This window comes from Microtus oregoni, unplaced genomic scaffold, assembly GCF_018167655.1.
Source record: "Microtus oregoni isolate MIOR12 unplaced genomic scaffold, Mior012 000026F_ref0000081, whole genome shotgun sequence".
Taxonomy (NCBI): domain Eukaryota; kingdom Metazoa; phylum Chordata; class Mammalia; order Rodentia; family Cricetidae; genus Microtus; species Microtus oregoni.
In genome coordinates, this window is record NW_024543085.1 from 29,836,239 (window position 1) to 29,863,040 (window position 26,802).

At 46.0% G+C, this 26,802-nt stretch overlaps 1 protein-coding gene across 1 annotated transcript; it reads left to right on the top strand.

Annotated features, from left to right (window-relative positions):
- Positions 1-754: 754 nt before the first annotated feature.
- LOC121463523 (aldo-keto reductase family 1 member B7-like) lies at positions 755-12,166 on the top strand. The gene is made up of 10 exons (XM_041675782.1): positions 755-910; positions 3,581-3,748; positions 4,772-4,888; positions 5,979-6,056; positions 8,014-8,136; positions 8,401-8,507; positions 8,907-8,988; positions 9,439-9,522; positions 10,144-10,226; positions 11,896-12,166. Exons 1-10 carry the CDS (start codon positions 845-847, stop codon positions 11,936-11,938), a joined length of 951 nt encoding a protein of 316 aa, XP_041531716.1. The 5' UTR covers positions 755-844; the 3' UTR covers positions 11,939-12,166.
- The last annotated feature ends 14,636 nt before the right edge of the window (positions 12,167-26,802 follow it).

Below are 26,802 nucleotides of genomic sequence, written 5' to 3' on the forward strand. Positions count from 1 at the left end.
TTGCCTGCAAATTTCATGTCATTCTTTTGAATAGCTAAGAAATAGTTCCTTGTGTAAATGTATCACATTTTCTTTATCCATTCTTAAGCTGAGGGACATTTAGGTTGTTTCCAGTTTCTGGCTGTTATCAATAAAGATGCAATGAACATAATTGAGCAAGTGTCCTTGTGGTAGGATGGAATGTCCTTTGGGTATATGCTGAATATGGTATAGATGGGTATTGAGGTACATGATATCCCAATTTTTGCTTACAGAAATTCTTGCTAAACAATTTGTCAGAATTGCATGAATACAAATCATTACTAGCATTTGCAGAAACAAAGCCTGGCACAGGGGCTAACAATGACCTCACGTTTAAAAAAGAACTCTGTGAGGTCATCTGCTAGTGTATGCTGGAATAGACGTCTCCTTTTCGTAACTGCAGCAAGCCACAGATGTTTTAAAGTAGCTCTTGTAAGATGTCTCAGTTTCCTTGACATTTTCCTGTGTCTCAGATGCCTTGAACACCCACTCCATTCACTACAGTTATAGCCTCTCCCATAGCAGTGTCTCTTCCCAAATAATCTTACAGATTCATCTGGGAGGACTTTCACCCATTTTTTTTAGGTTCATAAACCGTCGTGCAGCAGGAAGACTTTGCACTGTGCAGAGTTTAATCTTGTTCACCATAATCAGTTCTACACCAGATCAAAATGAACATCCTGTTGAGTGCCCCACCCCTTGGCTATGGCTGCCTTCCAATGCAGTAAAAGCCCGCCCCCTCATACAGGAAATAAAGACTTCACCAGTCTGCTTACACAAGAAGCAGGCATTCATCTGCTCTCAGAAAGTCTCTGCAGCAACCATGGCCACCTTCGTGGAACTCAGTACCAAGGCCAAGATGCCCATCGTGGGCCTGGGCACCTGGAAGGTGAGTTTGCAATCTTGGGTCACCTGCTTCTCTTGAAGGGGGGACCTTGGCGTTTTCCTTTCATTTGACAGAATCTGTGTTGGGTTTGGAAGCCCAGAGCTGTCACCCAGTGTCCTTTCATTTGGGGCTTCTTTGGGCTACGGAGAACTAAGATGAGCCTTTCTCGGAAATGAGGATAGTTTCCCTGGAAAGTTGGAACTATACTTTGGGAAGAAAATAGTTTTCATTGTTGTTATTTTCATAGCAAGCATTTCCTTGAGACTCAGAGGCAGAACTCTGTTGGTTTGTTACTGGCTGAGTGACTGAGAGAGGAGAGAGTTCTGAAGGACCAGGCTCCCCCTGCTGTTCATGATGCTAAATTCCTTGCAGGCATCCAAGTGGCCAGGGAGCCTGGGGGAGAGGGAAGGTCTTAGACCCCAGTCCAGGTTACTGAACTGGCCCCTGCCCTTCACCAAGACTCCACGTGATTTCCTGACAGGAAAGTAAAATCTGATTGTCCTGAGGACGGCAGAGCCTGCACTTGAAGTCAGCTCAGGCTCTGCCCCGCCTGTGTTAATCTCTTCTGCCACGTTTTTCCGTGGTCCATCCCAGTGCGCACAGTGAATCGCATTTCCCAACCGCTCCTCAGACAAGTCTGAAATTGTTCCATCTTGTATCTCTGCCTTCTTTGTCTTTCCCTTCAGCCACAACACGACAATAGTCAGCATGTTCATAGGAGCTGTTTTTAGTTAGGAGTTTGATTTCTTGAGACAGGGTCTCACTCTAAACCTACACTGACCTTGAGCGAACTAGGAGCAGCCCTCCTGCCTCAGCTTCTTGAACGCTGGGACTACAGTGTAGACATCATCCCTGGATCATGAGCTGCTTTGGAACCCTTCTCTCCTGTCTCAGAGACTCCTCTCCAGGCTTCCTCCTCTGTCCCTTTGTTCCTCTTGGCACAGAGGGTCAGATCCGTCTGTGTGTTGGTGCTGCACTGAAATCTTTCTAGAACAGCGAGACTTGAACCAAATTAGGAATTTCACATTCCATCAAGGTAACAAACAATCACAATTCTCCAGGGAATCTACTCAGCCTGGATGAATTTAGAAGAGATGAACACTGAGAATCTGAAAAGCAGTTGTAACTATTGTGAAGGAGCTGTTTTCAAGGTTAAAGAACAGTGCTGTGGAGCAATCCTTCTGTACACGGTGAAGATGTGCTGCTCTCGTGGTTAATAAAGAGCTGATTGTCTGATGGCTAGACAGGATCTTGGGGGCAGAGAGGATGCTGGGAGGAAGAATAGAAATGGGTTAATTTAAGTTGTGAGAGCTGGCTGGAGACTAGCCTAAGCTATCGGCTCAGAATTTATAATTAATATGAAGTTTTTGTGTGGTTATTTGGGAGCAGCTGGTGGACAGAATCTTCTGCCTACATGATGGTGCTGCTGTAGACACTGTGCTTATCAGTGGACATGCAGGAGGGTGGGGCTTTGAGCCTGGACCCCAGTGCTTCTAAATTTCTGGCAATTCCTTGTCCCCATAATGGCACAGCTGTTCATCTCTGCTTTATGTACAACGCTTTATCAAGGTTTGATACTTAAAAAAGAATTTTTAGAATTTTGTTGTTTGAGAGAGTCTCATGTAGCCCAGACTGGCTTATAATTCCTTATATGGCTGAGACTGGCTTTGAATTCCTTATTCTCCTACCCCTTTTCCTCCCAAATGCTAAGATTACAGATGCAGGCCTCCACATCTGGCAGGATTTTGTTTCCTCTTGAATGAGGTGGTAATGTGCTCCAGGCTGGCCTCAAAGTCATGACCCTCCTGCCTTGAGCCTCCCAGAGTGGGATTGGAGGCGTGCAGCTCTATGCTCTGCAGGGAGATGAGTGCAGAGTATCATTTCCCACCACCAATGTAGGGCTCGGCTAGGTTAGATCAGAAGGTGATAGTTTGAACATTCTTTTCTCTTCTTTTCTTTTCTTTTGCTTATAGGTGGGAGAATAATCAGTTGTTACAGTTCTTATTCATTCCTGTTCTGAAACAGTGATGACATACTGGTTGCATCCACTCAGCCTTACTAAGTGCCAGGGGATGTGCTAAAACCTTCACAATCCTGTGGCAAGTAAGGGACACAAAGGCCTCACGAGGCAGGGTCCATTACTGTTGCTATACTTTGTTGTCAAGGTTTAGAGAAATTGAGGAATCCCTTAGCCTCATAGGGCACCATAGCAGAGTAGATTAGCTTGTCGTGACTGTTTTGATAGCCTTCTTCCCAGAGTCTGAAAATTCCTCTGGATTGTCTCAGAATCGAGTTTTCAGAGTGGCCTTCAGCAAGATGCAATGGGAACTGTCTGTCCCTGTCTGAACCTGGAGGCTTTTCAGATCAACCTGGATCAGAGGACAACTGGTTACTGACTAGAAGAGGACATGGTTTGATGATCACTACAGTGACATGTGCTTTAAGTTGCCATGTTAAACCACATTGCTTTGTCAAGAGAAAAACTGAATGAAATAAAAAAATATTAATTCACATTATCTTTTTCTTTGAAAACTTGCCCAATGTATGTTTTCCTCTCTCTTGTCTGCTTGTATGTAAGGCTTCAGCAAGACCATCATTTTGAGAATATGGTCTATGTGGAACCGTTAAGAGGGGGCCTTGGGACTGTCTAGCTGTCTTTTCTGTTGTCTTTAGTCTCCACCAGGCAAAGTCAAGGAAGCTGTGAAGGCCGCCATTGATGCTGGGTACCGCCACATTGACTGCGCCTATGCCTATCAGAATGAGAATGAAGTGGGGGAAGCCATCCAAGAGAAGATCAAGGAGAAGGCCGTGAAGCGGGAGGATCTCTTCATTGTCAGCAAGGTAGAGTGGCCCACTTGGTGGAGGGGACTTCAGGCAGGTGGAAGTATCTGGGTATGACTGGCTTCAAGAGCTTATCAGTTATCACTATGTGCCTGCCTGTCTACCAGCCCTTTTCTCCTGTGTTCATTATATATCTAGACAGATTTCCACACACAAAAAGCTCCAAATGTTGGGGTGGCCACACCTATATATACTCATTGTCATCAATCATGGGCCTGATTGGCCCGAGGATAAGGAAGTGCTAATAGGGCCAGCTGTTCCTAATTGCACCCTAATGCTTGAGCTTTAAGTACCATCACTGACTCCTGCCCACAGAGAAACCAGAGCCAAGGAAGGAATAACATAGGAATATAAAATTTTAGTCAGTGACCAACTCTGTTAAATGACCAAAGAAACAAATCGAATACCAAGTGCACAGAACACTTCGGAAATGACCTTGACCTGATGAGAGCTGATGTAAACTTGTTAAGTGTCAAACCCCGGATAAACAGCTGAGGTGTTTGATATTAATATATAAAAGTGGACCTGGTGACTGGATTCTCCCAGCAACTCACAGTCCTTGGCTGTTACAGGGTATGTCTGGCATACCCTACCATCTAATCTGAACTCTCCAGCCCAGGGGCTGGGCTGCTCTTCCCCCAAAGGTCTTCCTTACATAATCCAGACACTTTGGTTACCTGCCCCCTTTGTACTCTGCACCTCACTTCTGCCCTCTTACCTCTCCCCATCCCATAGCCCACCTCAGTCCGGTCATGTCCATTCTGGATTCTCCCAGACGTTTCTGCCTCTGGACATGCTCTCCCTTTTATCCACAGTAAACTTCCTCCTCCACCATACCTGGGAGCCTAAATGTCCTTTCTTCTCCTTTTTCTTTGTTTCCATTCACTCCTGGGCTGCATTTCTTAACTGTTTTTATTATCAATGAATGGCCTGGCCAGGGTTTATAAATCTCAAAGCCAGTAGTGTGGCTGTGGCATGGGCCTTCCTCTCCCCAGTCCTAACGCCCTTATCTCACGTCTGCAGCTGTGGCCCACCTTCTTCGAGAAAAGCCTGGTGAAGAAATGCTTTCAGAAAACCCTCTCGGATCTGAAACTGGACTACCTGGACCTGTATCTAGTTCACTGGCCACAGGGATTCCAGGTTCGAGCTTCTCTTTGCATTGTCTCTACTTTCTGGGAGATAGCTCAAAATGGAGACCATGACAAGATGTGGCACTGGAGAGGAATGAAGCTGGAGACATCTTTTAATTTTTCTTAGATTATCTGCTTATGGGTGTTTTAGTTACATGTCTGTATGTGCACCTTGTCCATGCTTGGTGTCTCTGAATATCAGAAGGGCGCATGGGATCCCTGGGACTTGGAGTCACACATAGTTGTGAATAAACACATGGGTGCTGGGAACCAAACCCAGGTCGCCTGCAAGAGCAATAGTGCTCTTATCTGCTGAGCCATCTCTCTAGTCCCCAGAAGATCACACACAGAGTAAATAAAAGAGCCTGGAATGGAGTGGAAGTTGAGGCAACAGGTAGTATCTGTGGAGCCTCAAGCTTGGTTTGATGCAACCGTGAAGAAACAGTCATTTCTGCCAGCTCAGATAAGCTGCCACTGGCCAGTCACTTTCCTGTCGAACCCAATCCACAAGAGCCCTGGGTAGGATGTCTTGGGATGATCTTGCATAAGTCCCTATAAATCAAAGAAAGTATGCCTGGGAGTGACTTCCAAATATGGTGATATTGGCAGTTAGCCAGTCCAGCCGGAAAAGCTGCTCTGTAGTGTCTGGGGCTCTACTCCCAGGAACTGGAGAGATGGGAGTTCTTATTCTGTTGCCCTCATGAACAGCGATGGTCACAGTGCCAACATTTAAGCCCTCTGAAGGTGGCAAAATCAGAAGCTGGCTCCTTCTTCCCCAGATAACCATCCTCTTTTGGTAGAACCTTTGTCTAGTTACCTTGACATTAAAATTCCTCCAAGTTTATATTAATTTCCAGGATGGTAATGGTGGCTTCATTGATATACCAATGAATCTGGAGCCATTCGGTATTGCCAGAAACAGAGGGCTCACACCCTGTGGCAGACTGATGCAGAAATGTGATTGAGAACAACTGTTTTTATGTGAGCGCTCCAGAGTTTGACCAATGTCCGTGCAGGTATGGGCACTGCTCACTGCACTGTCCTGAGATATCTCCCCATAGGACCAGATGCCAGTGAGATTTTTTTTTATTTATTTACAGGCTGGGAATGAGATTTTCCCCACAGATAAAAATGGCAAACTTCTCATGAGTAAATCCACATTCTTGGATGCCTGGGAGGTAGGTTCCAACTTGTTCCAAGGGTGCTCAGAGTTAAAGCCTTCTGTCAGGCCCCCCTGAGGCTCCGCCCTGGTATGAAATGCTCTGTATATATCTTCAGGACTGTTCTTCTCCCTCTCTCCTTTAATGTGGTGTATATGGAGGTACCTGTGAAGGTCAGAGGACGGAAGGAGATTAATTCCTTCTACCAGGCAGCTTCCAGGGATAAAGTGAGATTGTCAAACTTGGCACAAAGGACCTTTACCCACTGAGACATTTCCCTGGTTCCATGAAACACCTTAAGGAGCAGAAAATATCTTGCTGTAGCCCAGGCTCTCCTAGAATCCCTGAGTATGTCAATAATGTGACAATTCTGTGGACCCACAACAAACCGTAGGGAACAGAATTCAAAAGAAGGAAAGAAAAATGAGTGTAAGGAGGGCAAGATGGATCATACAACCTACCCAAACCCGCCCCAGGCCGTACAACATTCCCAGTATCTCACTGCCCACTAGACTCCCCCCCCCCCTTTTTAAGATTTATTTATTATGTATACAATGTTCTGCCTGCATGTATGTCTGCATACCAGAAGAGGGCACCAGTTCTCATTGTAGATTGTTGTGAGCCACCATGTGGGTGCCGGGAATTGAACTCAGGACCTCTGGAAGAGCAGACAGTGCTCTTAACCTCTGACCCATCTCTCCAGCCCCCCACTGGACTTTCTTGTCTCATCAATGCTCAGCTACTCTACCTAGTAAAATCCACCCTCATCCATGCTGTGGTCTTCAGCTTTGTATACTAAATCTCCAGAGGAGTTAAGAACATCCTGATGCCCATGTTGCATTCTAGAGAAATCCTCAGAAGCCAGGGTGTGGAACCTAGACATCCATTTCTGTTAGTGCTTTCAGAGTGTTCTAAGTTGTAGCCAAAAATGAGACACCACGTGTAAGCTGAACACACCCTACTTGTCCCTACTTGCCTCTAAGCCCTTGCTCCTTTTTCCCCCCAACCTGTTCATGATTTTACCACCTTTCTTTATGTTTTATTTTGTTTTCAGGCACAATTTAAACTCTCTTCCTAATGTCTTCCCTGGGATCAGATGATTTCTTCCTTATCTTCCTCATCCCTATGCTATTAGAATTGTCAAAATTCAAAGCACAAAGCACATACATTGTATAGGTTTACATTCTGGAAACAGACTAAAACCAGGAAATTAGAAAGAATGATTACAAATTCATGTCCAATGTATGGCTGCGTGTATCAGCTGGATAATCCTCTTTGGTACCTTTAGAACAAGCTCATTGTATTTAAGTTATAGATAAAGAAACCCAAGATCCTTAGGTTGATGCTATTTGGGTTGGACAAAGACCAATGAGACAGATGTCAGGTCACACAAATCTAGGCTGAGTGCCCTGTTAGGGCCCATATATCTGCAAGACATTTCTACTGCACACTTACAATCACAACTATGTTAGAGGTTGAGGCAGGAAGATCAAATCCTGCCTGGACTGTAGAGTAAGTTCAAGGCCAACCTGTCTAACTTAAAGAGATGCTATTTCAGAACTGAAAACTAGAAAGGGGGTGGAAACTAGAGACATGGCTCAATGGGAGATTGCCTGTGTAGCACAGGAGAAGCCATAGACACAACCCTAATACCATTAAAAAAAAAAAACCAGAGGCCATAGAGATGATTCCTTTCCTCACACTGTGGGCTATTTCCTGGTAAACCCATGTCACTCTGGCCTTAGAGCAGACAGCAAATAAAACCTTCACTTCTCCTTCTTGGTTACAGCGGAGCGGGGGACAGGTAGAAGGGCTGGAACCAGCCATGCAGGCACCACAGTCTAGCTGGAGATTCCCTTTAGTGCTTCACTTGACCTTGTCACATGGAAGCCATTCCTCTTATCCAAGGACGAGGCCAACCCAGCATCCCTGTATCCTCCTGCAGCCATCTAACTGGTGTTTCTCACTGTGACAGGGCATGGAGGAACTGGTAGACCAGGGGCTGGTGAAAGCCCTGGGCATCTCCAACTTCAACCACTTGCAGATTGAGAGGCTCCTGAGCAAGCCTGGACTGAAACATAAGCCAGTGACCAATCAGGTACATTCTCTTTGGTGAAGGCCCTGCTTTGGGACTACTTCAACACTGGGAGGCAATTTCTATACTAGCTACTGAGTCTCATCTCTGAGGTCTGTGTTCAGGATGCCCAGGGAGGTGGGAGAAAGACCCCTGGGTCCATTTCATAACATATCTATCAATGATTTGCATTTGGTCTTTGTTTGTCTTTTCTCGTGTAGGAAAGTTCTTTTGACCACTCTGAAAGCAGGACTACTCCCCTAATAATGGCAATGTTTTCTTTTGCAGATTGAGTGCCACCCATATCTCACCCAGGAGAAACTGATCCAGTACTGTCACTCCAAGGGCATTGGCATCACAGCTTACAGTCCCCTGGGCTCGCCGGACAGACCTCAGTAAGGATCCAGAGTGGCAGCTCTTCTATTACTTACAATTGGGATTCCATAATTTAATATTAGTAGGTAATTTCCAAGACACAAGGAGAAACGTATCAATGGCAATGTACTTGACAACCCATCTGGTTTTACCAGGGTAAAGTGTTTTTAAAATGGTAGCTTGTCTAATCCCATGAAATACCCCATTTTTGCCATCCAGTACTTGGGAAGTTTTCTTAAATTGCTAAAGCATTGAACCTATATATGAACCCAGGGGAAAGACACAAAATTTTCAGATCAGCCCACCTGCCTTGCAGAAGAAGAAGGCTGCAATGTTCAGCCTTGACCCAGACCAAGGAGTGTTGCTCACTGGAACGTAGCCACAGTGGTTTTTCACGCCACCCATCCCTCTTCCCCTAGTGCCAAGCCAGACGACCCTGTAGTACTGGAGATTCCCAGGATTAAGGAAATTGCTGCAAAGCACAAGAAAACTGTGGCCCAGGTAAAATAGAGTGCTTTTTCCTTTCTCAGCAGCAATTCACTCTTGTAGTCACGTATTTACCCGTATTGTTTTTCTGTTTTTTGTTTTTTTATCTCTTGGAGAGGGACAAATGGGATTGTAAACCCATGGGAAGTTTCAGAAAATTGAGCCGGTATCAAGGAAGGAAGGACTGCCTCTGTCCATCAGCTTCCTGCCACATCCGCAGGTTTTGGGTTCAGGTGCTGATTATATAGGGTCTTAGCCTCATGACCATAGGCTATCTTCCTCATTCCTGACTAGGAAGATCGTAGTGTTGTTTCCTGGATCAAGGGACATAGCAAGGGAACTGGCAAATGCCCCTAATACTGAAGTGCCTTCTTAATGTCAATTGTTGTTGGACTTAGATAATCTTACAAGCAGGAGGATTTCTTGTAGATAACCAGACTCGTGCCTTCTCTTCATGATTCATAGGTTCTGATTCGGTTCCATATTCAAAGGAATGTGGTGGTGATCCCCAAGTCTGTGACACCTTCCCGCATACGTGAGAACTTTGAGGTATGATGAGGCTGTTTATCTGATGTTTTTCAGTGGTACAGATGATCAGGAGGGAAGGAGGGTCCCTGTCCTTCAGCATCTCCTCTCATCCCTTCGTTGCCAGTGTGTCTTCCCTTGTTCTAAGCACTTTATCAACTCCTAGGCCAGAGAGCTGGCCCCCACAGAGCTGGATGATCACCAGTGGGTCACGGATGGACTGGGGTGGGTATCGGCAAAGCCCTGTCAGGACTGGTCAAGGCTGTGCCTTACACCATGGATGATCACAGCTTATACCACTGAGTGGTGCCCTACACCACCGAGCAGACCACTGCAAACCACTGAGTACTTAGCTCATCGGCCAGTCATTGTCCTGGCCAACTATACACTGCCTTGGTCTACTCACCTATGTTTTGTAGATATAGGGACTGGATTTGAAAAAGAATCCTTCTGAAATGCCTCAGGAATCATAGTCATTGTGCATACTTCACACCCCTACAGCCAAATCTCTTCCCATCTTAGAACACTAAACTCTATAAATAATTTACTCTTAACGTGTTTGCCATGGCCATATTCAGGGAAACATCTGGAACCTCACATCCCATCAACACTTTCCTTGCTAAGGATGTTTTTGGATCTTTCTAGGTCTTTGACTTCCAGTTGAGTGATGAGGAGATGGCCACCATTCTCAGCTTCAACAGAAACTGGAGGGCCTGTGGTGTGTTTGCGTAAGTATCATCAAGTTATATAAGAGGTTAATAGGTCTTTATCTAAGGTTGTAAAGGGTAGTAGGAAGGAACAGAAGGCATGAGGGATTGTGGGATTACATTCGTCTTGAAATACTATTTTAAGGTTGTTTTAAAAAAATTAACATTTGAGTCATGGGGAATCATTAGTAGGAGAGACATTATTTGATGCCCATTTTCTTAATTTTAGGACATTTAAGAAAGGAATTGTTACAACTACGTGGGAGTCAGAAGTTCTCATTCCCTTCCTCATTCATTTAGCAACTTTCTGCAATGTGCTATGGCCAGGAATGATCTAGATCGTCAGGGCATCACACTACAAACTTCCTGTTCTCAGTCTTATATTCTAGAAAGGGAAAAGTGTGTTAACACCAAATATGTATGTCAGAGAGTAACACATGCTACAGAACAGTAAAATGGGGCAGAAGGCAGAGGCAGTAGTGAGCCCTGTGTGATAACACTTTAATACATGGTTGTCTCCGGAGGCTTCTTTGATAAAATGACAGTTGAAGAGGGTGAAGGATGAATGGCAATCAGGAAATAGCATTCTTGACAGTCACAGCTACCACTGCAAATGTCCTGAGGCAACAGGTTCAAAGCACTTGGGTTAGGATGCTATTGAGAATATAGTGCATTGACAGGGTGTTATTGTAAGAAAAAAGGAAGTTGGAGACAGCGTTGGGTTAATATCAAGTAGGTGCTATAGACCATGTACAGGGCTTAGAGTTTTAGGTCTGAAGGAGGGAGAAGCCATAAGGGAATTTCAAGCAGAGGCTGGCATGACCTGGCATGCCTTAAAAGATTCACCAAGACCTGTGCATCGAGAGACTATGATAACCCATGGGAAAGATGAGAGTCATTGGACCAGGAGCATGGTGTGGGGGAGGAAATGAGGAAGATCATAATCTAGATAAATGGGAACACACAGTCCATTAAATTTGCCAAAAAAAGATTTAACAGTTGAATACAGTTTTTATTCCTTTGTTTTGCTTTTGCTTGAGCAGCTCAAGTACAGAATTAACATTTTGGGAAAGTCCAGGTTTTGAGATGTGTTTTTTATGCCAGTGGGGTAGCAACTAAGAGTGTGTGCGGAGCTAGAGGATTTGGTGGACTCCGAAGCCAGCCTAGCTGGGTCCTAATCCAATCCCCACCACTTACTCACCACAGATGAGGCCTGGGGTAGTTTCGATGTCGAAAAGTCACTCTATCTACAAAGTCAGATGACGGTATTAATTACAGCAAACATTCACTGAACACCAGCTGAAATAGAGCAGACACTTAAGCTCTTTGCTTATATTAATTTTATTTAATAGCCACAACCCATCTGTCCATTTCAATAGTATTTCCTACTTCACAACAATGTGAGAATTTGAGACAATAGTTCTGAGGCCATCGGCTGTGTGCCAGCTGGCTTATGATCCCTCATTATGGCAACGTACTGGTGACGAGATGAGATGGTTTGCAGGCCCTCTTGTACTTTTGGGGGGGGGGGTCATGTTGTGTGTCTCCCCACCCCCACCATGTCCTGTGTCCACAGTTATGTTGGGGAACAGATTGAAAAACACGGGAAAGCTGAATATACCATACAAGAATGCCTCCCATCATATTTTTGCTTCTGTGGACCATTTTCTCTTTCATGTTTGTACTGCAGTGCAATTAACGAAGAGGACTATCCTTTCCACGAGGAATACTGACGCTGATTCACTTGATGAGACTGCCTGGTGAATCCCATCTTCATGGTGTGAAAGTCCCTCCTGATACCTGCCTTAGCCAAAGTGTGTCTAATTCTGGTAACACTGAGAATACAAAGACAAAATAAAAAGTAAATAATAGTAAGTCTTGTAGTGTGCTGTGGGACAATGGTCTTTTTTTTATCCTGTCACTTGTATTATTTTTAATAAAACGCTGATTGGCCAGTAGTCAGGCAGGAAGTATAAGCTGGGCAACCAGGCAGGAAGCAGAGGAGGGGCAATGAGAACAGGAGAATTCTGGGAAGAGGAAAGCTCAGTCTGCAGTCATGACCCAGATACAGAAGAAGCCAAATGTGACTGCCTCACCAAGTAAGGTATCGAGCCACGTGGCTAGCACAGACAAGAATAGTGGGCTAATAAGTTATAAGAGTTAATAAGAAGTCTGAGCTACTAGGCCAATCAGTTTTATAATTAATGTAGACCTCTGTGTGTTTCTTTGGGACTTGACTGTGGGAACTTGGTCAACAGTAGTGTGCTGTCTGTTGCTGTGATAATTACCAGGAAAGCAACTTGTAGAGGAAAGGGCTTAATTGGCTTACATGTTTCAGTCACACTCCATCACGGAAGGAAGTCATGGCATGATGGAGGAAGGTCATTGGCTAATAAAGGCACTGCCCTGGCCCATTTTATTGGTTAGAGGATAGGTGGGAGGAGTAAACAGAACAGAACACTGGGAGGAAGAGGAAGTGAGCTCAGAGACTACACAGCTCTCTCGGAAGCAGACGCCTCAGAGAGAGACGCCATGCCCCGCTCCCGGGATGAAGCTCTGACCCAGGATGGACTAGGCTAGAATCTCCCCGGTAAGCGCACCTTGGGGTGCCATACACAGATGATTAGAAATGGGTTAAATTAATATGTGAGAATTAGCCTAGAAGAGAATGGGCCAAGCAGTGATTAAATGAATACAGTTTGTGTGTTGTTATTTCGGGCATAAGCTAGCCGAGCAGGCGGCTGGGGTGCTGGGAATGCAGCCCTGCCACTCCAATTACTACAATGGCAGAAACAAAAGCAGGAACTGGGAGGCAGGAACTGAAGCATTGACCATGGAGGGATGCTGTTTACTGGCTTGTTCCATGGTTTAGTCATGATTTCTTATAAGCTCAGCACCACCTGCCCAGGGGTGGCATTGCCCACAGAGGCCTGGGCCCTCTTATACCAATCAATCATTAATCAAGAAAATCGTCAGCTATCTGATGGAGGCAATTCTTCAACCGAGGTTCCCTCTTCCTAGGTGAGTTTTGTTGATATCACATTGACAAAACTAACCAGCATTCACCAAAGTGTCCAACACAGTTCAAAGTGCTTTTTAATGAGTGAATTCCATGCCTCCAAAATATCATAATTCACATTTTACAGAAGAGAAAATAGAGGTATCTGGGAGCCAAAAACCTGATGAAGGTCCCAGGTAACAGGTGGCTAAGCCAAGTTTCAAAGAAAGGTGTTCTCAGGGAGAGTTCAAGGTAATTTGATGCCTTCCTCCTCCTGAGCTTTGTCTTGGTCCCTTCCTTCCACTTTTGCCTGTGACTTTCCACCTTGTCTGTAATATGCCATCATGCCAGAGTCGGAGATGCTGGCAGCAGTGCCTAGGAAATCCACCAAGGTGCTTCTGTTCACAGAGAGAGGGAGGGAGGGAGAGAGAGAGAGAGAGAGAGAGAGAGAGAGAGAGAGAGAGAGAGACGCTCCTTGGAGTCTGACAAATCTAACACAGTTCACATCTTGCAACACTTGGTCTACATGCTTTAAAAAAGGAAGGGAAGGAAGAACATGGCTTAAGAACTAAGTGGTAACCAGGATGAGCAAAGGGTCCTGGAAAGAGTCACAGCTTCAGCTGGACCTCTGCAAAGTCGATTAAGTGATTTCAGTTTCCATGATGTTAAGAAGGAGCAGAATGTTGAAGGTCCAGAGCCAAATTATTTTGAGCCATCTTTAGTAGCCTAAAAATAGCCTTTTGTTACTTCCCTCTGTATGTGACCAGGGTATTCAAGACAAGCAGCACAAATTGGGGGAGGGCTCACATGTTTTTACAAAAACACTAGGAAAGAAAAGTCCGTGAGATGACCAAGAGAGTGGGGGCTTTCTAGGACAGGGCAGAATTCCAGCAGCTCTGCTGAACCAGAAGTGCCATAATTGAGAGAACCCAATAGCGCATCATAAGAAACACACAGAACACCCTCACACCCCGCTAACAGCAGAGAGTGCGCTTCCTATTTCTGATGTGGGCAAACCCACTTGCTTCTATGGCGCACGCTCATTTTATGTATTAATGCTAAAATAGCAATTTCAAATTGAAAAGACTGATCCCAGAAGAAGGATCCTTTTCCACAACTTGCCGCCACCCTACAAATAGTCAAACCGGCAGATGGTTCACTTCAGAGCTCATAAGCAAGTTGGCAACAGAAACTGACAGCGTTCCTGCCCCACCGTCAACAGTGAGTGTTCTGGATTGTAAGACACCGACCAGTTCTTTGGTAGGGCTGTGTAGACAGGTGTGTCTTCTGCATGAAGGCGCAACTAGTAAACCAGTTCCTATGGTAGCCCCAATGTCAACAACTTTGTCCCATCCAAAGACCTCAGGTAATTGTGCCAAGCTTGCCCTACCTGTAGGAAGTGGTAGGATATAGGTCCAATATGTTCTCCTTTATCCCATGCATTCCCAAAGAAAGAGGGCCCCCTGAAGAGAGGGAGAACTTAGAGCTGCTGTGTATAGTTATTGCCCAGCCCCAATCCAGAGATTCCTGTAACGGAAAATCTCAAGTTAGAGCGGGATATCCCACAAGTGCCTTAAAGTGGGTTTTCCTTAGTTCCAGTAATACCTAACCTTCCTGTGTTCATCAGCCATCAGATATTACAGGATCGCTTTTAGTTTCAAAATGGTTATTTTCATGCAGTGGTATTTTTCTTTTCATATCCCATTCTGATATGCCATGACCTATTGTCATTTTAATTTGGTTGTGCTACGTGGAGGTTTTGGGGGGTGTTCCCCCCCGGGGAGGGGGGCCCTTTACATAGTCAGTGGGTGATACCCAGCAGCTGGGAATACAGATTCTCTGTGGAGCTCCTGACGCCAAGTTAGAGGCAACATGGAGACAGGAAGCACACAGGTTCCCAAGCAAGCTGGTGCCTCCTAAGTGACTGATAGGCTGGGGCCTTAACTCGAGTTCTATTCCTGGGGGAGACAACCCACACATGGATCTGGGGTGCCATAGGCGCTTGCAGAGAGACACTTGACGCTAGATTTAGTCTCTCTTTAAGGTCCTCTGCTGACCTCCAGCGGCCAAAGGGCTGAAATCCAAGAAGCCACTCTCCCAGGTCCTGGTGGGTAGGTCTCCATCTGGGGCGACGCCCCATATCAGCTCCCTACCCCCACCCCACAGTCGCGCTCATCTCGGAGCCCGAGCACGCCAAATTCACCGGGCCTGTTAGCGCGCCCACATTCCTGGTGCCCAGGCCCGGAGTCGGCATATTGGAGTCATAGGTGACCTCCCAAGTCTGAATCACAAACCCGGACCATCCCAGTAGCAGAAGCAAGAGCGCGCACATCTTTAAATCGGCCATTGCAGAAATAGGCGCCTGCGATTGACCGACGGGTGAGGGAACGCGCCTTCTGATTGGTCACCTATGAGCTTCTCCACCTGGGCGGAGTTCAGGGTGCTGGGGTCCCAATCCTGCAACCCAGCTGGTAGCAGAGGTGGAGCCAGTTCCTCTCACGTGGCCTCAGAGAACTGGCAGAGTTAACAGAGCTGTTAAAACTTGGAAGGTAACACTCCTGGCTTTCACATAGCACCTTGCTGCGGAAGAGAGTTCTAATCCATTCCATTTGTCAGTCCTGCGTGTGACCTGTTTTTCTTATTTAAGGTCGTTGATCCCGAATTAACTATAAAGTGTCTGAACAAATGGGACCTGGAGCAACCATATTACCTACAAAAGAGAGCAACCTCTGACGTTCAGAATTTCCAATAGATAGATTCTTGTCATGGTTTGAATATAAATATCCCCCAGGATATTTATATTATATATATTTATAATATAAATTATAATACATTATATATATATATTATATATATAATATTTATATTATATATTACCATGGCTGTTACAACCATGGTATTCTGCTTCATGCTGGCCCAATGCAGTGAAGACAGGGCTCCATGGATGGAAAAAAATCCGGAACTATGAGCCAAAATACGTGTTTTCTACTTTATTTATTTATTTATTGCGTTATTGAGTCATGGTCTTGATGCAGAGATTTTGAGAGTAACAAGTCCGTGCACTCTGAGCACACCCAGATTTCTAAGATGTCTGATAGTTATCATCCACGTTCCGTTTGTAACAGTGGCCCCCACCTTTGTTCTCTTATGGCAATGAAAATTAAAGCTAGGGACCATCCTGGGAGGAAGCCGAGTAGAAGCAGACTTTATTACAGATTATTACAGGAGACTGGAGTGATGGCTTAGCAGTCAAGCGCACCTACTTTCCCAGAGGACCCAGGTTTGATTCCCTGCACTGACCTGGCAGCTGCCATCGGTAATTCTAGCTCCAGGCAATCCAAAGCTCTCTTCTGTCCTCTTCGGGCACGGCACACACATGGTAAACAGACATACATGCAGGCAAACATTCACACACATAAGATAAATAAAGCTCTTTAAAATTATAAAAGATTAGTATAGCTGGGCAGTGGTGGCACATGCCTTTAATCCTAGCACTCGGGAGGCAGAGGCCAGCCTGCTCTACAGAGATAGTTCCAGGACAGTTAGGGCTGTTACACAGAGAAACCGTGTCTCGAAAAACCAGAAAGAAAGAAAAAAGAAGGAAGGAAGAAAGGAAGGAAGAATTATTACACAACAGTGAGGAATTAAGGAAAAGTGAAAATTAAGGAAAACCAAGAGAAACTCCTGAGAGGTTAGGTTTCCAACGCAAGAAAGGACACAGATGTCTGTTGTTCAGGGATTCTGTTGGGCCATACATAGTAACAGATGTGAGCCATGATTGTCCTTCCATTTATCCTGTCTTCTACCGCAACTGATTGCAAAAGACTTCCATGTAAGGAAGCTGATCTCATACAAGAGAGCAGAAGCTGGGCAAAGCCTGGGGTAATTTCTCCTGAGATTGGTTAATTCTCCGGGCCATTGTGGGCAAAGTCAACAGAGGGTCTGTGTGCTGTATGCATGGCATCCTTACCCCACCAGGGAGATGTGCTGCTTCTCAAGTTAGGGTTGAAGCCTCCCTCCCACCATGCCCCCACCCATTCATCTCCGCCTCTAGTTTTAACCTTGACCGTCTACTGGCTGTCAATCACTTGGGCAGTATCACTACACTCTGACCTTGCAGCTTCCTTGGGTGCTGTTGATTACACTGAGCCCTCTTGGGTCTCTCATTTCTGTGATTAGCGTCTAGCTTTATCATTGCAGGGTGTTAGCTGCATCTCGGCCACCAAGGGGTAGCTGCAGCCTTTCACTGTTACCTCATGGTTAGCTCCTTGCCTCCTGGTTGGTCTGGGGACACCCCCTAAGGGGACACCTCCTAGATGGACGCTTCTTGTCTGTGGCCATCATTAATTATGACTAGGATACAAGTAGTTGCATTAGAAACATGGATACACGAAGGGGTAACGGTGTCTTCTAAGAACAGATCACACTCTCATTTCACGTTTTTATCTGAATTCTTTATTCTCAATGTACTATCGATTTCTAACAAAGTAAAGCTAATGATTTATACATACTTACCCGGAGGCAGAAAGAAAAATTTATTAAAAATGCAAGTCAAGCATGGATTTATGAATTCCTGAGGCTATCATTGCTAGGTATTAGAAAACATCTAAGTAAAAATAAAAGCAAAGCTCTTGTTGTTGTACCTTGTGGGTTTTTTAAAAATTATTATTTATTATGTATACAATATTCTGTCTGTGTGTATGCCTGCAGGCCAGAAGAGGGCACCAGACCCCATTACAGATGGTTGTGAGCCACCATGTGGTTGCTGGGAATTGAACTCAGGACCTTTGGAAGAACAGGCAATGCTCTCAACCTCTAAGCCATCTCTTTAGCCCTCCTGTGGGTTTTTTTTTAAACTCACCATGGCTTTTTTACAGTAACTCCCTCCCATCAAGAAGCGGGTTGGGATAAATAAAGGACATTGAGCTTATAATTCATGTTCCTAGAGAAGCTAAATAAGAAGGTGAATCCAAAGACAAACACATAGGCATCCTCATGAATATTAACCTTCATCAGGCGATGAAAGGAGACAGAGACAGAGACCCACATGGGAGCACTGGACAGAAATCTCAAGGTCCAAATCAGGAGCAGAAGGAGACGGAGCACGAGCAAGGAACTCAGGACCGCGAGGGGTGCACCCACACACTGAGACAATGGGGATATTCTATCGGGAACTCACCAAGGCCAGCTGGCCTAGGTCTGAAAAAGCATGGGATAAATCCGGACTAGCTGAACATAGCGGACAATGAGGAATACTGAGAACTCAAGAACAATCGCAGTGGGTTTTTGATCCTACTGCACGTACTGGCTTTGTGGGAGCCTAGGCAGTATGGATGCTCACCCTACGAGACCTGGATAGAGGTGGGCAGTCCTTGGGCTTCCCACAGATCAAGGAACCCTGATTGCTCTTCGAGCAGATGAGGGAGGGGGACTTGATCGGGGGAGGGGGAGGGAAATGGGAAGCGGTTGCGGGGAGGAGGCAGAAATCCTTAATAAATAAATAAATTAAAAAAAATAAAATGCAAAAAAAAAAAAGAAGCGGGTTGGGGTGGGGTCTCTCTGTGTCTCAGCTCCCCTGCTGGCCTGGTGATTTGGTTACCTGGGATTATGGAACAGCACACACATACCACCAGCAGAGCCACTGGGAAGCTACCCCTGGTGACCCTGTGAACAAGTTCAGTCAGGGTGAGCATAGAGCCCCTCAGAAGAGGGGGTCCCAGCCTCCCCTGACATCTCAGCCCACCCAAACATGACAGCAAGGCCAGATGCCACCGAGTGAGGCAGAGACAAACTGTTATGGTTTTGGTCCCTTTAAGAGACAAGCCACGCCCACTCCCTCCCCCATCTGCTGAGGCAGGCTGATCTTCAGCTTCCGGCCTGAGCTCGGCTCTCTTTTCCATCTTCCTCTCAGAGAGGCAGCCTTGCTTCTGCCTCTCTCCCCACTTGTCTGCTGACCCCCTTCTCTGTCTCTTTCTCCTCTTTTCTTCTTCTTCTTCTTCTTCTTCTTCTTCTTCTTCTTCTTCTTCTTCTTCTTCTTCCTCTTCTTCTTCTTCCTCTTCTTCTTCTTCTTCTTCTTCTTCTTCTTCTTCTTCTTCTTCTTCTCTCTCTCTCTCTCTCTCTCTCTCTCTCTCTCTCTCTCCCTCTCTGTCCCCCCCTTCACCCTTCCTCCTCCATAACCCCCTGAATAAACATTCAACCTTACCCTGCATGTCCTGTCTATTCATGTTTCTGTCTTCTGCGCACCATGTGTCTTCCTGCCTGGGACCAGCCATTGCTCAGGGACCAGCAGCCGTCTCTGCCTGGGACTGGCTGCTCCCAGAGCCCGCTGTCTGCCACCACATGGCCAGCCACCACCACCGCTCAGGCCACCGCTCCTGGACCGGCAGCCATCTCTGCCTAGGACTGGCTGCTCCCAGAGCCTGCTGCCTGCCACCACATGGCCCGCTACCACCATTTGGGACCTACAGCATTTCTGCTGCGGGGATCTTGCAGCATTTTTTAAAAAACAACACAAACAGACCAGCCGGTTTCAGCTCCACAAAGTCCCCAGCAAATGAATGTTTGCTGCGACATTAAGCTGATTTTAACAGGGAAATAGCTAACGAATTAACTCGTTTCCTGACAAAGGTCGCTAGTGTCACCCTGTTTTCCTGGTTCCAGAATAAATGTGACCAGCAATAATGCCCCCTTATCCTTATTCTGTATACTACAAAGGATTTCTGGGTTTCGCAATCCTTGCCCCATCACGTCATTCTGTAATGACCGAGTTCCTGTCTACATTAAGAAAAGCTAGGTTTCCATAGTCAGCTATGCTGAGTTTGCTGACTCACGGTGAACCAGCAGAAAAGTGATAAGCGTCATCCACGTGAGTCCACAAACACGGAATAAATGTCTGTGCCTTTCCGGAGAGAAATGGACAAGCAAGATGTGGTGCATGCAGACAATGGAATGGGAATTCCACAAAAGCAGAACGGTGTACATCGTCAAGTTGAGGATACCATTCCAGAAAGGCTTGTTGTTCCCAGCTCTGGGGTACACTGGGGAGAAAAATTACTAAGACAGGAAATGGAGCCAGGTGGGGTGAAGGTGGAGGCAGGAGGAGCAGAGGATCAAGGCCAACTTTGGCTGCGTTAGTATTCCATCGTACCTGTTAGTATTCCCATTCCATTGTCTGCATGTACTGCATCTCACTTGTCCATTTTGTTATTATTTTTTAAAGATATGAGGGTTGGGGGAAGGCTGGTCCCATGAGGGGTGACCCGAGGCTTCCGAGGTTCCCCCAGGCATTAGGGAGTCTCCTGAGGCCTTGGCGGGTCACCTTGGCAGGTGGGAGACCACAGTGGGTGAGATAGGACAGATATGTCATGCAGAGAGAGTTTGAGTATAGAGTTTATTCAGTGGTTATGGAAGAGAAGGGGAAAGGGGGAAGAAGAGAGAGAGAGAGGTGGGAGGAGGGGGAGGAAGAAGAGGAGAGGAGGCAGCAGCCACCTCTTCCAAACCAGGCAGAGAGAGAGAGAGAGAGAGAGAGAGAGAGAGAGAGCAGGCTGGAAGCAGAAGGAAGATCTGCCTGGGCAGAAGGGGGGAGTGGGTGGGGCTTGTCTCTTAAAGGGACAAGACAGACCATTACATTCCCATCTATTCAATGTTATCTTTTTTTAAAAATATAAGGGTGGTCTCGAACTCACAGAGATCCCCCTGCCTCTGCCTCCCGAGTGCTGGGATTAAAGGCGTGCGCCACCACCGCCCGGGACAGGCTCCAAAACCACAGAGAAACCCTGTCTCGAAAAACCAAAAAAAAAAAAAAAAAAAAATATATATATATATATATATATATATATATATATATATGTGGTAGGCCGGTCCCACGAGGGACACTCTGCAATCCACAGTTGGGTACAGTGAACCATAGTTGAAAGTGCAGCCTCTGTTCTTTTTCCTGTTCTTTGCTTGTCTGTCTGTCTCTCTCTCTCTCTCTGTCTCTCTCTCTCTCTCTTTCTCTCTCAAGTTTATATGCAAATATAAGCTAGCTTTAACTCTGCATGTGTGTGTATATGTGTATGCTGCTTAAATTCAACTGCATATATTTGTAGATGTACCTACTGTTAAAAATATTTTAAGCAGTCCTAATGAGCTCTGTTCATTATATCTCCTTCTAGACTAAGGAAGCAATAAGTCTCAAATATTTTAAATTGGCATTTACTTTTAAATGATGATGAATATATGGTTAAATCTGTTACAACATACTCTATAAATGTGATTTAACTCTGCAATAAAATATATTCTATATGATGATAAAAATTTAAAGTTATAAAGATCTATTTCAGGTCAGCAAAAGCTAACCTAAAGATTTCTTGTAAGCTGTTTTTCACTATTGTCAGTTTTTACTGTTAAATTAAAACCAGTTACAACGAAGCTGAAGGACTCTGGGTAAAACATTCCTCCACGACCTCTCTGCTTGGATCCAGCTCTTCAGGCAGATCCTATACTGTAGTCACAGATACCAAAAAGACAGCCCTCAATTGCTCAAAGATCTGGGAAATATGACATTTAAGTATTTAATTATTAAAAGGCTTTTCATAACAGAGACAGGTTGGCTCTTGGCAGCAACCCCATTTCCTCCAAAGAGATAGATGGGTACAGAAGAATGTCCATCCATAACTTGCTTCAATTGAAAGCATTAGTCACTGAGCAAAACTGCCTTCATCTAAACTGCGGAAGATCCCCAGTCAGTGGGCCCAGGGCAAGGTAGGTTGTCTTCCTATAGACTCCTAATCTGCAAGATCTTCTGAAGCCTGGCAGGCCCTGCACTACCAGATGTAAGACAGATGTTGCCTTGCCCTCAGTGACCGTGGAGGACCCTGGGGAGTGGCTGTTTAGATAGCCAATCAAGTCTCTGTCATTTTTCAATCAATAACTCAGGTAAAATTTATCCTCAAGATCTCTGATGCTGTTTGATGACGGGTAGCTTTGCCAACTGCCTTCTCAGTTCTCTGTGTAGAAATCAGGTCATAGGTCTCACTCTCCTGCCCCATTACCAGACTCAACAAAGGGATAAACTCACAAAGCAGATTTCTCCTGAGTGTTAAGGTAATGTCATAATGATGGGGAACACGTGTGCTTTAAGGTTTATTTATATAAACACATGAGAGCTCAAGATGTGGAGAATCTAAAAATGTTTTAGGGCCTCAGTTATTTCTCTCTCATACTGCTGTTTACAGTCTTAACATTAATCAACAAAATTCTGATTATGGCCCCATGGCCCCATGGCCCCATGGGCACTCCATGCCCCCCCCCCCACCATGGCCCTAGTTCTTCACTTGTTTGGTCAGAGTTACTCCAAGATTTTTTTCATTATTTGTGGCTATTGTGAAGGGTGATGTTTCTCTGGTATCTTTCCTGGTCTATTTATGGCCTGTCTGTGTGCATGTCTGCACTAGACCTCATTACAGATGGTTGTGAGCCATTATGTGGTTGACAGGAATCGAACTCCTGACCTTTGGAAGAGCAGGCAATGCTCTTCTTTCTGTTGCCAAAAGAGGGCACCAGACCTCATTACAGATGGTTGTGAGCCATTATGTAGTTGCCTGGAATTGAACTCAGGACGTTTGAAGAGCAGGTAATGCTCTTAACCACTGAGCCATCTCTCCAGCCCCTTTTTCCACTTTTTTAACTAAACTAGGTTTCCTTGACGTGGTGTGTGGATCACATCTGCATTCCCCTAATATGTGGAGCACAGGGGTCTCCATGGACCTATTGGCCGTTTGTGTACCTCATAGAGGAGGTCAAAGATAGATTGTTTCTCCTGCTTTAAATTGGGTTAACCTTTTGCTGGTGTTTGTAGTCCTTTGTATGTCTTGGATGTGAATTCTTCATCAGGCACATGAACGTGCCAGTATTTTCTTCTTCTAGCCATCTTTCCTTGCTCTCCTTGGCGGTGTCTCTGAAGCATGCTGGTGCATGGTGATGGAGCTGTTAGGCTTTAATGTCCTAACACAAAGTTTTGCCTGATCCAGTCACAACGACGTGTGCCCATGTCCTTTTCTTAGAATTTGCGCATCTCATTTCATACTTTTAATGTTGCATTCTGAGTGAATTTTATTTTTTTTTAATTTATTTATTTATTAAGGATTTCTGCCTCGTCCCCACAACCGCTTCCCATTTCCCTCCCCCTCCCCCGATCAAGTCCCCCCCCCTCATCTGCTCGAAGAACAATCAGGGTTCCCTGACCTGTGGGAAGCCCAAGGACTGCCCACCTCTATCCAGGTCTCGTAAGGTGAGCATTCAAACTGCCTAGGCTCCCACAAAGCCAGTACGTGCAGTAGGATCAAAAACCCACTGCAATTGTTCTTGAATTCACACCATACCAAATTGCCCCAGAATCATTTCTTGTTGGAAAAAAATTGTCCTGGAACTAGCTGTTATAGACCAGGCTAGCCTTGAACTCACTGAGATCCACCCACCTTTGAGTGCTGGGATTAAAGGCATGCACCACCACAGCTAAAAATATTGTTCTTAAGAATGATTTTGCAGCATTTTGTTGAGATTCAATTGATCAAAAACATGGGAGTTTGCTTTGGGTCCCACAAGCCAGGACCAAATCAAGTCGATTTCTCAGGTGAGAACTTTGGTGAGAATTTTGGTAAAATCTCTAAAACCCCCTTCAATGTGTCAGTTACATTTTCTGGTCTAAAACCCTCCATGCCTGAACTTCCCCACTGGAGCAGAGTGGAACTCTAAGGGGAACAAAGACTTGCCCCACCTAGGAGAGAACACAACCATACCACAAAGCTAGAAGGATCTGCAAACAGAATGTAAAGGAAAGGCCCAGACTTGCAGGCGGGGGACTCCTCAGCCACCCTCAGCATAGGCCATTGGTGCAGTACAGGTGTGAGCAGACTGGCTTTGAAGTCATCGGTCGCTAGAGCACCTGGGAGGCCAGACCCAGGCTGTACTGGGGCCCACGAGCCCGAGTCCAAAGGTCCACGAAAGCCAACGGGGATCACTGTTTTAGAAACTCACAGAAGAGGAACTGGCATTTGGTTTTGTGCAGGAGTGAGGAAAGAGCCGTGGCCTTGCTCTCCTTGATGTTGCTTTACCATTAAATGGGTGAGGCTGGGCTTCTCATCACCTAACATCAGAGGGAAGCTCTGTGAAAATGGAATTACCCATCAAAGGGCGCAGACTTTGGCAGGTGGAATCAATGCAGCTGGCCCCGCAGGAAGCAGGTGGTGTGTGGAAGGAATTGTGGCATGCTGGGTAGGGTAGCTTTGTTAATTGGAAATACAGTAGGATCATCTGGGAGAGGGAACCTCAACTGAAAAAAAAAAAAAGATTGCCTCCATTAGACCGACCTGTAGACAAGTCGGTGGGAGTATTTTAAAAATTATGATTGGTATGTGTGTGTGTGTGTGGGGGGGGGGGTGTTCAGTCTGGGAAGGGTGGTGCCACGTATAAGTGGGCGGTTCTGGGCTGTATAAGAAAGGAGGGATGCTGCGCTTATTGGCTTGTTCCCCATGGCCTCCGCTTCAGTTCCTGCTTCCAGGTTCTTGCCTGGATTCCCTGCCGTGGCTTCTCTTCATAATGGGCTGTGATTGGGACGCGTAAGCCAAAAAACCTCTGTCCTCCCCAAGTTCTTATCAGTCACGGTGTTTGATCAGAACAGTGGACTCCAAACTGAGACCTCTGGTCTGGGGAGGTTAGGCCGGGAGGGACGACCCGAGCAGCCTGGGCATCTGTGTGTTCACTGTCAGGGAGCAGATCCTTCATGATCAGAGGCCATTAGGTCTCACACACACGAAGAGCAGCCCGGAGGAGCGCATGTTCTCAAGTGTCATCGGATTTAATACTTCATTACCAATGGCATATCGCTGTGCGTGCCTGTGCAAGCTGCTTCCCAGCATGCCCAGGAAGCAAGTCAATCTTGACGTATTTGTTGATGAGTACATTTTATTTTCAGCTGAAGCCTTGGCCCAGAAGGAGGCCACATGGAGGAGACTAAGGTTTAACGGGAGCCATCTCGGCAGACAGCTGAGGAAAATAATTATGAATGCTGATGGGAACCCCAGGGGAGCTGGGGATGGGGCTTTCCCTGGAAAGCCTTGACTGAGGGCATGGCCCTTTGGTGGCAATGATCTGAAAGGGACAAATGTGTCCTTCTGCTTTCCGACCTCCAGCTGGCCCAGCTGCCGTCTCCAGAGACTCACCCGTCTCTGGCCCTCAGAAATCTGTTTTCAGAATTTCAGTTTGGAAAATTTTTTCCTGCTATGACCAGACACCCATCACATGGGCCTTCCCGAAGGGGACCCAGCAGGAGGGCCTGGGCTATCTGCAGGGCAGAATTTGTCTTCAGTGGCCTTTTTCTGCCACTGTCACCTTAGGCTCTTGGGGGTGAGATATTTTTCCAGTAGCTATTGTGGGGAGGGAGCCCACAAACCCTTAAAGTCAGAGGACAGCTAGTGGGAATTGGTGCTCTCTTTTCACCACGTGGTTCATGAAGTTAGGTGCTCAGCCTGGCAGCTGGCACCTTTACCCTGGCTCCATCCTGTTGATTGGCAACCACAGGTTCTATTCCAGTCTTTATACTAGTACTAGCCCTCAGTTCACACTCTATAGTTCATAGATGCACACACACACACACACACACACACACATCTGTACGTATATTTGGGTTGAAGAGTGACCTTATAGACTTCAGAGTTTATGAGACCTCAATTAGATCAAGAGGCCGAAAGTTAATAATATCTAGGCATCAATTCAGATGGGCAGGAAGGATGTTAAGGGCTCGGTTCTGGAGGCACCAAGAGCCAGCCCCAGATGACAGATGACATGGGCATTCATGAAAAGTGAAGGGATAGGTAGAAAGATGGATAGATGGGTGGATGGGCCGGAAGCAATTGGAGTGGGCCAGGTCAAGGGATTCCACTGGCAGAAGCCCTGGGGACAGCTGGGAGTCCTCTGACTGCTGGTCCCTTGTCACATGCCAGCTTATCAGATGGCATGTCAGTGAGACCATTGCCACCACAGGGTTAGCGTCCTTTTTACGGGGTTCAGGGAAGGTGTTACATGCTCTGTTGGTCTTGTGTGTTTGATAAAATACTGTTTCCACATTTATTTGTGTGCGTCTCTCTGTGCATGTGTGTTGGTTCACGTGAGTCCTGGCATGCATGCCTGTGGAGGCCGGAGGACAGCTTGCAGGAATCGCTTCTCTCTTCCACCATGTGGGGTCCAGGGCCTGAACTCGGGTCCTCAGGTTGGGCAGCAAACACCCTTACCCTCTGAGCAACCTGGCAGGCTGTGTCTTGGTTTTCTTGACATGGTTTTAATATACCCATGAGCCCACATGTATCGAATCTACTTCAGTGAGTTTTCGGGTTATACCTTGTACTTTTGTGAATAGATGCCATTTACTGGTTCACGTGTCATGGTTGGAGCTGAGCAAGTGGTTCTCTGCATGTTTTTGTAATGCCCCATTACTGAAGGCAGCTCCAACACAACTCATTGAACACAGAGAAGCTGAGCTGCTGTGCCTACCTAGTCTTCACCCTTATGGACTAAAGTTCACAGTACTAGGAGGTACTGTGCACACTACTAAAGAAAAAG